Genomic DNA, 12,323 nt, shown 5'->3' with positions numbered 1-12,323 from the left:
AAAATCATGCTCGTGTTATTTTAATTAATCGACACTGTTGTTTTTCATAATTAAAAATTTTTAATGATGATAATAATCATCATCATTATCATATAGCTTTATTGTATCAAAAATATTATGAAAAAGGGATTTAATTTGACATGAGTTGACAGTTTATTTAAAAAGCTATTAAATTGATATTTAAAATTTTCTGATGTCACACATATCCATTCAAGAACCACACAATGACTTGTCTCATTTTAATTTTATTCAATTATTTATAAAATAATTGGATAGTGATTATTATTTTGGTTATTGTGCTTGAATGGCTTCATATCAAAATGAATAATTATTTATTCATTCAATCTATTAGCTGTCATTTTAAATATATTATCAAATAAATTTATGACTTAATATAATGTGACAGCTTTCCTGCTGGTATCATTGAGACAAAAATATAAAAATTTAAAAATATAAAAATTTATTTACTCATATTGAGTCTGGTAGAATTTTTTTTAATTTATGTAATAATGATTTATATTTTATTATCAAAACAAGACTAATTTGTATAAAATATTTGGATTTAATTTAACGTTAATTTCTTTAAAAATAATTACCACATTGTACACTTTTTAACTGGATTCATTCTGGAGCCTTTGGGGCATCCAAAGTCCTTTGAAAAATCTTCTGAATTTGACAGAGGACCATTGATTCGAAATTCCGTTGGACTATGTTCATCATTCAGTATTATCAATTCTTGATATCCAGGATGACTTTTGGAACACATTGTATTGGCATAAGATATCCAAAACATTTGTCTAGGAGTTAAATTAAAACCTGGCAACATTTTTTCAAATTTCTTATTACTATCATTTGACCAGTTAATATAAGCCCAATAAGCAGCTTTTATTCCTTCATTATCTGCAATATTTTCTGCTTGAGTTTTAATTCCATCTATCTAAAAGATTTAAAAAAAAAAAAAGAGCATTATTAAACTAATAAAAATATATTATTATAAAAAGTGTAATTACATTTTTATTAATTTCTTTAACAGTATAATTTCCGTATTGATCAATAATACACTGGGCTTTTTTCTTATACTTTTCATTCGTAGAATATGTCCACCAATTAACTTTACTTCCATTTGCATCGTATTTTTTTCCTTCATTATCAAACGCATGCATTATTTCATGACCGACAATGGCTCCAATTGCACCGTAATTCATGTATTTTGGAAGGTCATTATTAAACACTTCACCTTGAAGAATTCCAGCTGGAATTTCTGAGAACAAAAATAAATTTAAATGTAAAAAAAAAAAATTAAAAGTTAATTTATAAAACTTACCTATTGAATTATCCAATCTAAGGTATGAAGCAGTAGCCTGGCTTGATTCATTTGCAAAACTAGCCCACTTATTTGGATTATCAACTTGTCTCAATTTACTCCACCTGATTTTAAAATCAAAATAATCCAAGCTCATCATGCTTCCGATATAATTATCATCAACCATTTTAAAATCTTCATAGACTTTGTAGTAATCTTTAATTTTTGTGTCATTCAAAAGTTCATCTGGATAAGCAACAAGATGTTTCATTTTTTCAGCTTTATGCAAAGCTCTTGACATTGTTTCATTGTCTATCCAATTGGTATTATTAATCAATTTCATAAACTGATTGTGAATATTTTTTACCATCATTTCAACATTGCCCTTGGAATCTTTGTGAAAATATTCACGAACATATAATGCACTTATGGCAATTCGAAAATAACTTAAAGCAGTATCAGTGCATTCTATCCATTTTAATTTGTGTTTTATTCTTCCATTTGTAAGTTCAACATAATTTTCGTATAATTTTCTAATTTTTTCATTCATATATTTTGCTGAATTTTCAATTTCTTTCCATATTACCAAATTGGCTTGAATTTTTTTGGGTGTTGAGCCCATCAAATTACCTAGCTGATCAAAGTAGTCAGGATTAATGAGAGTAATCATTTCACCATCATCAATTGATACATTTGCATATGAAAGGTTATAATTTAAATAATTTTTCCATTGAAAGTATGGATATTTTTTTTCTAAATCACCAAGACTCATAGATTTTTTATTTGTACTGCGATTTTTACCTAAATTGGCTAATTTTATTTCGAAATCAAGAGCTTCTTTGAGTTCTTTTTTAGCATGTTGTTGCTCAGCTCCCAATTCAACAGACACATTGACCATATAATTAAAATAATTTGATACTGATTCATCATTTAGACCTCTTGATAAATTTTCTCGAGGCAGTCCTGAAGAATAATCACTCAGAGCAATGACCTGTCGTTTGTTTTTTTTAGTTTCAAAGTCTAAATTAAGTTTAAAAAAAGGATTTAACCAGTAAGGTTTTTTAGCGACATAAGCAAAGTTTTCATTCCAATTAAATAAAGTCTCGTTCCATTCATTTTTTGGTTTGAGAACAGGCCAGCCGCCCAATTGCTCCAAATAATTGAAGAATGGTTGTACACGTTGCTCTTCGATCGCTTTTGTATCCATGCATATTTTGTACAAATGTTTAGCTATTTTAAAGACTTTAAGTTCTTCTGGTTGACTGGGTCTATCAAGGAGTGTGTTTAGTTGTTTGATAACTTTGTCAACCAGCGAACTCAAGATGCTAACATGAATCTTGTCATCAGGAATGGATGCTGATTTGACATAGCCTCCACAGGCATAACTATGAAAATCATCACAATAGTCTGCACTTTTATTCATGTTTGCTTTTATGTTCCTACCTATTTGAGCAAAAATAGCAATACAAATTAAAAAAATATCAAGACAATTTTGTTATTAAAAATTATTCTTACGTTTTATTTAAATTAACATTACCACTTTCTATCCAAGGATTTGTTGTGATATTCCTTTTGAAATCATCTCTTTTTTCAATCAGGATAAAAATTAGCTAAAAAATAAATTTAATAATGATAATTTAAATTGTAAATTAAAATATATTGTATACACAAATTGGTTTTTTTTTTTTTATTTCATTTTTACTAAAATAAAATAAAATAATGAATGACAAAAGATAAAATGATATTTTTATTTTTTTATCTAAAAATAACCAATGTCTGTTTATATTTTTATTCTTATCTTTGAAAAAATAAAAATTCCATTGGCTTGAAAAAATAACTACGGGCTTGATGAACGCCACTAATATTTAATTTAAAAAATATTTTTTTGATTAGAAAAACATAATTTATTCTGTTAAATAAAAAAAAGGCCATTGAGTAATTTTATTTTCATTGACTATTGTCAATAGAAAAAATATGATTTTTAATTATATAGAAATATAAAAAAAAAAAAAATAGATTAAATATTAAAAAAAAAAAATAGATTAAATATTTAAAAAAAAAAAATCAACACAATAATCACTTTAAGAATGCCACGTTTTTTTAAATATAAGAATTAGAATTGAGCTTGTTTTAATTTTTAATTGTAATTTACAAATATACTATTGATGTAAATAAAAATTTACATAAATTTAAAATGATTTTCAACTTACCCCAGTAATCAAAATACCCAAAAGAATTAAGACAGTTATCAATGTGATGATGATAGATTGTTTCATTGTAAAAGTCGCGAGTGAGTCTAGTCAATGCCTTGTTGATGACAACCATTCTATGAAACTATGAAAAAAAAATAGACGTCAACATCCTCGTGGTGACAAGGCTAAACGCGTATGTGTGTCAAAAAATTTCTTATCTTTCTTAAAATATTAAAAATATTATCGACAGCTAATATTTCTTATCACAAAAATATTTCTACTTTACCAAAATAGAAATCTAAATGAAGAAAAAAAAAAATAAATGAATGGAAAAAAAGGTTTTTCAAATGTATAAAAATTAATAACAAACAATATAATTTATTTTATTGTCAAATTAATAATTAACTAATTTTTATTCGAATCAAATTCATTCATATTTTTACATCCAAAAAAAAACATCAAATACATAATAATTATCTAAAAATTTAAATAAATTATTTAAACAAGTAAATATTTTTTTTACATATGTATTGACGATACAATGTCACTATTAAATTACACTTAGTTTCAAACAAAAAAAACTGAAAAATTAGTAATCATAATGGTTCCTTATTGTATAAATAAAAGAAAAAAAATAAAATAATTACTTAATTAATTGATAGTGCTCAAAGATAATTATTATTTCTACTGAAATTACATTAAAGTTCTATTTAATTTTACTCGGAAATTAAAAGAAAAAATTACCACATCGTACACTTTTTTTCTGGATTCATTTTAGAGCCTTTAGGGCATCCAAAGTCAGTTGAAAATTCTTCTATATTTGATAGAGGTCCATTGACTCGAAATTCTGATGGACTATGAGAGTCAGTTGTTAGTTTAAGCTTTTGAGTTTGAAGACGAATTTTAGAACACCATGTGTTGGCATAAGATATCCAAAACATTTGTCTCGGATTAAAATTAAACCCAGGCAATTTTTTTTCCAATTCATTATTACTTGCCCAGTTATTGTAAGCACAATAAGCAGCTTTTATGCCTCCAATATCTGCAATATTTTCTCCTTGTGTGTTAACTCCATTTATCTAAAAGACGATGAAAAAAAAAAAAAGTGCATTAATAAACAAATAAAATTGCAATAAATAAATAAAAAAAAATATATAATATTACATTCATATTAATTTCTTTAACAGTATAATTTCCGTATTGATCAATAATACATTGAGCTTTTTTATTATACTGTTTATTCGTAGAATTGGACCACCAATCAAACACATTTCCATTTGCATCTCGTTGTTTTCCTCGATTATCAAAAGCATGCATTATTTCATGTCCAACAATGGCTCCTATTGCACCGTAATTCATGTATTTTGGAAGTTTATTATTAAAAAATTCACCTCGAAGAATTGCAGCTGGAATTTCTGAGAATAACAATAAATTGAAAAGTAAAAAAAAAGTAATACTTAATTTAAAAAACTTACCGATTGAATTAGCCGATGAACCGTAATATGCATTGACTGAACTCAATTTTTGTGCAAAAAAATTCCACTTATTTGGATTATGTTCCTGTCTTAATTCACTCCATATGACTTCATTATTTAAAAAACTCAAGCTTATGAGGCCTCCAATAAAACTATCATCCGTCATTTCAAAATCTTCATAGACTTTATAGTACTCATCAAGTTTTGAATTATTTAAAAGTTCATCAGGATAACCAACAAGACGTTTCATTTTTTCAGCTTTATTTATGGCATTTAATTTTGTTTCTTTGTCCATCCAACTAGAATCGTTGAGCAACTTTATAAACTGATTTTGTATATTTTTTACCATAATTTCAACATCATCTTTAGACTTTTTTTGGAAAAATTCCCGAACATATAATGCACTCATGGCTATTGGAAAAAAACTTGAAACAATATCAGTGCATTCTATCCATCTTGGTGGACGTTCTATTCTTCCACTTGTAACTTTCACATAGTTTTCGTAGACTTTTATAATTTTTTCATTCATATATTTTGCCGTATTTTCAATTTCTTTCCATATTAATAAATTGACTTGAGTTCTTTTAGGTGTTAAATTCATCAATTTATCTAGTTGATCAAAGTAATCAGGATTAGTGACAATAATTATTTCGTCATCGTTAACTGATAGATTTGATGGTGAAACTTGATGATTTAAATATTTTTTCCATTGAAAATAAGGATACTTTTTTTCCCAATTACCAAGAGTTATTAAATTGTAAGCTAAACTTTGATTGTTATAGTCTTCACTTGGTCGAGTCAAGTTGATTAATTTTATTTCAAACTCTAGAGCTTCTCTGAGTTCCTTTTTAGCTTGTTCTTGCTCAGCTCCGAATGCAACAGAAACATTAACCATATAGTTGAAATAATTTGAGACTGATTCATCATTTAGGCCTCTTAATAAATAGTTTCGCGGAAGGCTGGAAGAATAATCACCCAAAGTGATGACTCGTCGAGAGTTATTCTTGATATCAGTGACTAAATTAAATTCAAAGAAACCAGTTGACCAATAAGTTTTTCCAAATACTTTAAGTAATTGGTTCTTCCAATCAAATAGAGTCTCGTTCCATTCATTGTCTTTTTTGAGAACAGGCCATCCACCTAATTGCTCAAAATAATTGAGGAATGATTTTTCACCTTGCTCTTCGATAGCTTTTGTATCCATGCACATTTTATATAAATGTTTAGCTATTTTGAAGGCTTTAGGTTCTTCCGGTTTACTGGGTCTATTGATAATTGTGTTTAGCTGTTTCATGACTTTGTCATTTAGCGTAGTAAAAATATTAATGCCTTTTTTGTCATCAGGTATGGTTGTTGAATTGACAAAGCCTCCACAAACGTGATTATAAAAATCATCACAATAGTCTGCACTAACATTCATCTTTGCTTTGATACTTTTAGCTATTTATGGAAAGATAAAAAAAAAAAACAAATTAATATTATTTATCAGGCTGTTATTATTGTTAATAAAAAATTTATAACAAATTTCATCTATTTTAATATTACCTCTTTCATTCCAAGCAGGTGCTATATTTTCAAAATCATCTGTACTTTTTTTTCCGGTCTCGATGATAATTGCCTGAGAATTAATTTAATTTTTATTATTATTTTTTATTGAAATAATATAAATTTTATTATAAAAGATAAAACAACAATATTTTTATTTTATTATTTAAAAATTTTAATGACTGTTTTCTATTTTTATTCTTATCATTGAAAAGATAAATTTATCATTGATTTGGGGAAAAAACCAACAACCTTGTCAGCCATCAAAGTCATTATAATTAAATTTTAAAAATATATTTTAGATAAAAAATAAAAAATAGCTATTTAGTGATTTTTTAAAATTAAAATATTGGGAACATAAAAAATATGTCTACGAAAATATAAAAATACATAATGACGTGTACATAATTTAAATGATTAATACACTCATATTAATATTTAATTTTGATTTTATATTTTTTTTCTCCAGGAATTAGAAAAGTTATCATTAAAAAAATATCGATTTATAAGAAAAGCGATCACTTGGGTCGTCAATGCGACTGAAAAAAATTGCATAAAATCGTATTATGAATGCCACGTTTTTTTTTTTTTAAATAAAAATAAAAATTAAACTGCACATTTATTTTAATTTTCAAATATACTATTGATGTTTAAAATAAAAATTCTTAATATAAAATTTTAAGTATTTTTTTTAACTTACCCCAGTAATCAAAATACCCAAAAGAATTAAGACAGTTATCAATGTGATGATGATAGATTGTTTCATTGTAAAAGTTATATGATTGAGTCTAGTCAATGCCTCGTTAATGACTAGCATTCTATAAAACTATGAAAAAAAAAACAAAGTGGTCATCATCATTCTCGTGAAGACTAAACACGCATGCGTATTAAAAAATTTCTTATCTTTCTTAAAATACTGAAAATATTATCGACAGTTAATATTTCTTATCACAAAAATATTTCTACTTTACCAAAACATAAATTTAAAAAAGTAAAAAAAAGACAATACATTTTTAAAATGAACAATAATCAATATAAAATATTTGCACTTGATGTGTCACATGAAATATAATTTTTTGTATTTATTTGTTAAATGACTTTTTTTTTTTTTAAATAAATATAAATAATTTTTATTTGTTCACCAGGTGACACGTGAAAAACAAATTTATTAATAACCCAGTGTGATTTCAGTTGCACAGCTGAGTCCTGATTTGGCTCGCGATATTCGCGTCAATTCATGTTATTTATTCACACGAGTACTAAATGTACAAAATGACTATAATTTACGCTTCGCTACGAATTTTCAATTAAACAAAAAAATAAATAATAAATAAAATAAAGACCAATGAACCGTTTGTGAATTTTCATCAAACTTTTTTTTTATTTTTTTTCATTTTGTTATTTATCATTTTTATATAACAAAAAAATAAAAAAAAAAAAATAACTAATGAGGCTTTTAATGGATGCGATATGAGTGGCACTTTGTCATACGATAAATGTATAAATAAATTGTCGAAAAAAAAATTTATAAAACAGTTCATATGTAACTTTGCCATTTCAATTTCCGATTTCCATTATTCATATAAATTATCAATATCATGTATATGTATATAATCACATAAAAGACGAAAAAGCCTACAGCAAAATCTACAGAAAAAAAAAAATAAATAAACAATATATATGAAAAGTAAAAAAAATATAAAAATGGAAAAAAAGATAAACGTGCTGGAGAAGTTTAGATGGAGAACATAAAAAAAATTTCCAATAAATAATGGTGCCTCTTGGGGAAAGAGTTTTCAGTCACGCGGCCAATTCCCAAACCCAAAACGCACTACTACTGTGTTATGTATGTATATAATATATTTTGTAAAAAAAAGAGAGCCTTCTGGAAACGATCCTGCGAGCCGTAAACAACCTCCGGACCATCTACCAGCTTTAGATATATGATGTCATATTTTTTTTTGCATGACAGAATCATGGCAGTTACGTGGCAACATCAATTCTCTTATACCAATTTCTTTTTTTTTTTTTTTTATTCAGATTTTATTTACGACAGTTTAATTTAAAATTATTACTCTATTTTTATTTCATTTTGGATTTATTGAAATTATCATAAATTAATTTGATAGTTTTAATTAAAGACGTTTTATTAATAATAAATTTATTGAATTATCAATTTGACTCGGCTATTACTATTATTATTTTTTTTTTAAATAAATTTATTTGTTTTTCAAGCTTTTGTAAATATAAAGCTATAAATGTTTATCTTTACCTATAGCTTGGTCAGTTCGCACGAGTTGGCAACGCGACAGTAAACAGGCTACGTCGATAACAAGATATTGACACACACCACTCTCTTCAGCCCCTGTATCCACTTCATGGCCGATAATGGCGCTTGAACCATTGGTATACAGCCTGATGGCCGGTGAAAATCCACTTGAGAATTCAACCATTCGCCGGAAGGAAAATTGAGATGAAATTGGTAAAAGAGGGTTGAGAGGCCTCGGAATATATATAGTTGCAAATAAAAATAATAGAAAAAAAAATTTAAGAGAAATAAAATACTTTTCTGCTTCAAAAATCATTTATTGGATTGATACGTTTTATTGTTCGTCGATATTACCAGTTATGCTTTTAGGATTTTTAAAATAACATTTTTATTTCTGCAAGGTTAATTTATTTTTTTTTTTTTTCTATTGTCTGCTTTTTAATTTGATCAATATTTTTTGTCATTTAGATTTTTTATTTGGCATTGGCAATATTCTTACAAAAATTTAAAATTTAAAAATTAACAATTTGCGTTTAATTTAATTTAATTAATTTTTTAATAATAGCTAGTGCTTTCAAAGTTAAGCCAAATTGTTTTGTGTTATTTCAAGTATATTATAAATAATTTTCAAGTCATTGTAATTTTTATTTTGATCATGAGAAAATATTATCTGAATTAAATGAAAAGATTGATATTCAATCTCAAATTAAATTAAAAAAATTCAATCATTATTTATAAGTAAATGCAACCAGTAGATTTTAATGCACTATAATAATTTTTTTCAACTCAAAATTAATATAAATTTATACGACGACTATCTAATGAATTTAAATTAAAAAAAAAATAAAAATCTACTTGTAATAAAATATCTAAATATTTATAAATAAATACATATAATATTAAAGCAAGTTAACCACTACAAATTTGTTATTTTATCCACAGATTTTAGTGTATATATATCTACGATAGTGGCTCTACGCACAACGTGCCCATAAACCGTAATGTATTAGCTGGGAAATGCAAATTGAGCGCAAAACCACGGACCAAAACAATGCTTTTAGTTTGCCGTCAGTATGACCGGGGAGGGGGGGGGGGGAGAGTAAAAAGGGGTTGTTAAAGAGGAAAAAGAGGGGTCTAGTTGTGTTGCAGGTGTAGAGAGAGAAAAGAGGCTTTATTCTACAGAAAATATATATACATATATTCACATATTTGCGTATGTATATAAATAAATTGAGGAGAATCTCTGTGTGGCCTGAGTATTACTTCGTAAATTAACATGAAACCCATTATAAATAAACGGTAACTCAAATTAATGCTAATGCCCTTTTCCTGCATTAAACCGATACACAAAAAGAGGTAAATAAAAAAAAAAAAACCGCAATTAAATAGTAAATGTATTTATCTTTATCTTTTTGTGAATTTTCGATTTCAAAATCAGGTCGGACTATTTTTTTTTCTTTTGCTCTTATTTATGCATATAATATAAATGTATTTTTTTTTTATTTGTCATTTTTTTGGTTAAATTCTTTTGGTTGTAAAGCTTGGCTATTTTTTTTTTTTTTTATGAAAAAATATTAGCGAGAGAACGAGGCATGCAAACAAGTGTATACTATGCCCTGGGTAGCAAAACATGATATCGCCCTGAGGCCAGAGAGAAGAGACCAGTTCAAAAATAAAAAATAAAAATAGATAACTATACTGTATAGTAGTGAATTTATACATATATATATTTTTATTTTTTTTTTTTTTTGGTTTTTAGTACAAGGAATATTTAACTTGTTTTAAATTTTTTATGTATTTTTTTTTATCACGATTGTTTTTGTTGTTATTCACTCGTAAATTTAGCTAATGTTTGTGTATATATATTTATGTATTAACGTATTTTCAATGTTTATCTTGAATTTAAAAGCAAAATTTTTTTTATATTTTTTTAAACAATTGTTTTTTATATTTTTTTCTCTTTCTGTTCAATTTGTATTTATTTAATTTTTGTATTTTTTTTTACATTTACGTGAGCTTTGATGTAATACTGAACAAACAAAGATGAAACAAAGAAAAATTTAACAACTATAAATATATAATAATAATAAGAGTAAATGAATAAATAAATAAAATAAAAATCCTAGAGTATAACAGAAAAATAAATAAAATAAAAAAAAACCAGTATTTATGGTAGAAAGTTGGATGGGATAAATACACCAGAATACGTGTTTGTTTTAAAACATAAAAATAAAAAAACAAAGTAAATCTGTTTTTATTTTGTTTATTTTAAACTTTCATTCCCATATTTTCAATCACATCCAATTTTTTAAAAAACAAAAGTACACAAGAATGAAAATAGAACAAAAAAAGATAAATAAATGTCCAAAAAATAAAATGTATAGTTGAAAAAATATTTTAAATTTTTTTTGAAGCAATTTTGTGATGTTCTTGTTTTAATTCGCTTGATTGATAGGTAATAATCCATGCGTTTACCTTTTTGCATTGTTTAATTAATACCCCGATAAAATTTTACAAAAAAAATATATATATTTGTTGAAAAATACTTGCAGTATAAAATAGAAAAATAATAAAAAAAAAAAAAAACATTGAAAACAATGCGTGCTGACGCATTGCGATTTTTTGGTATGTCGATCATAAAAATTGTGAATTCACGATGTGTCAGTGGAATAAAAATGAGGGCTTATATAAACGCCGGATGATATTTCGAATGCTTGTGGGAAGCAAAAAAGAAATAATAATATAAAAAATTGGAATGAGAAAAGAAAGAATGACAATATTACCAATCGAAATTGTGACATGGGTATATTGTCGTTGATCATGATGATTGTCGAAATGAGATACCACGAATAATAGTATACATTTGTGTTGATTTTTTTAACAACCGCATGAGAAAAAAAGCTCAAAAATTTGATGTGAAAATAATACTAATAAATGCAGGTGAGCATTCAAGATGATACCAAACAAACTGCATTCTTTTCTAGCAGAAAAATCTCGATATCGAAATTCAATAAAGACGTTAGATGGTGATGGTGTCTTGCAACAAAGCCAATTTTACAAATGACAACTGATTTCATGCTTTATTTATTTTATTTTTTTTTCTAAATTGTGTTTATATAAATTTCATCTTGTCTTTGATTGTTGCTGTTGCATATCAAAAACAACAAGATACGTAATCTTGATTCATATTTTCTTGATAAGTTGTGTCAATGCTTGTGTCAAGTCATTTTGAACATAGCTGAACACAATCATGTTTTGTACTATGTTCATTTCATATTTATACACATGTCAAAGATATTTGTTGACATGCTTTTGGTTATTTATGATATTTATTTCAAATTTTGAATTATGAAAACTTTGAAAAATCTAATGATTTATGAATTGATAAAAAATTGGTTTAAATATTTTTTTTTATGCTTTTTATTCGTTTGAAATATATATTGTTTTTTTTATCACAAATATATAACATTTTGAGGATAAAAAAATCATTAAATATTTAAAAATCAATCAGTATTGTGTAAAAATATTTTTTTTTTTCC

At 25.6% G+C, this 12,323-nt stretch overlaps 1 protein-coding gene across 1 annotated transcript; it reads right to left on the bottom strand.

The window, feature by feature from the left end:
• Nucleotides 1-592: 592 nt before the first annotated feature.
• Nucleotides 593-7,332, bottom strand: LOC122850703 (neprilysin-2-like). Its single transcript, XM_044149837.1, has 10 exons — nt 7,216-7,332; nt 6,516-6,588; nt 4,971-6,410; nt 4,660-4,910; nt 4,240-4,574; nt 2,373-2,742; nt 2,105-2,294; nt 1,325-1,615; nt 1,011-1,261; nt 593-937 (listed from the first exon to the last, which is right to left on the bottom strand). The coding sequence occupies exons 1-10, from the start codon at nt 7,330-7,332 to the stop codon at nt 593-595; spliced, it is 3,663 nt and encodes a 1,220-aa protein (XP_044005772.1).
• Between the last annotated feature and the right edge of the window lie 4,991 nt (nt 7,333-12,323).

Source organism: Aphidius gifuensis, linkage group LG2 (genome assembly GCF_014905175.1).
Source record: "Aphidius gifuensis isolate YNYX2018 linkage group LG2, ASM1490517v1, whole genome shotgun sequence".
Lineage (NCBI taxonomy): Eukaryota > Metazoa > Arthropoda > Insecta > Hymenoptera > Braconidae > Aphidius > Aphidius gifuensis.
This window is presented reverse-complemented; position numbering and strand designations above follow the sequence as displayed.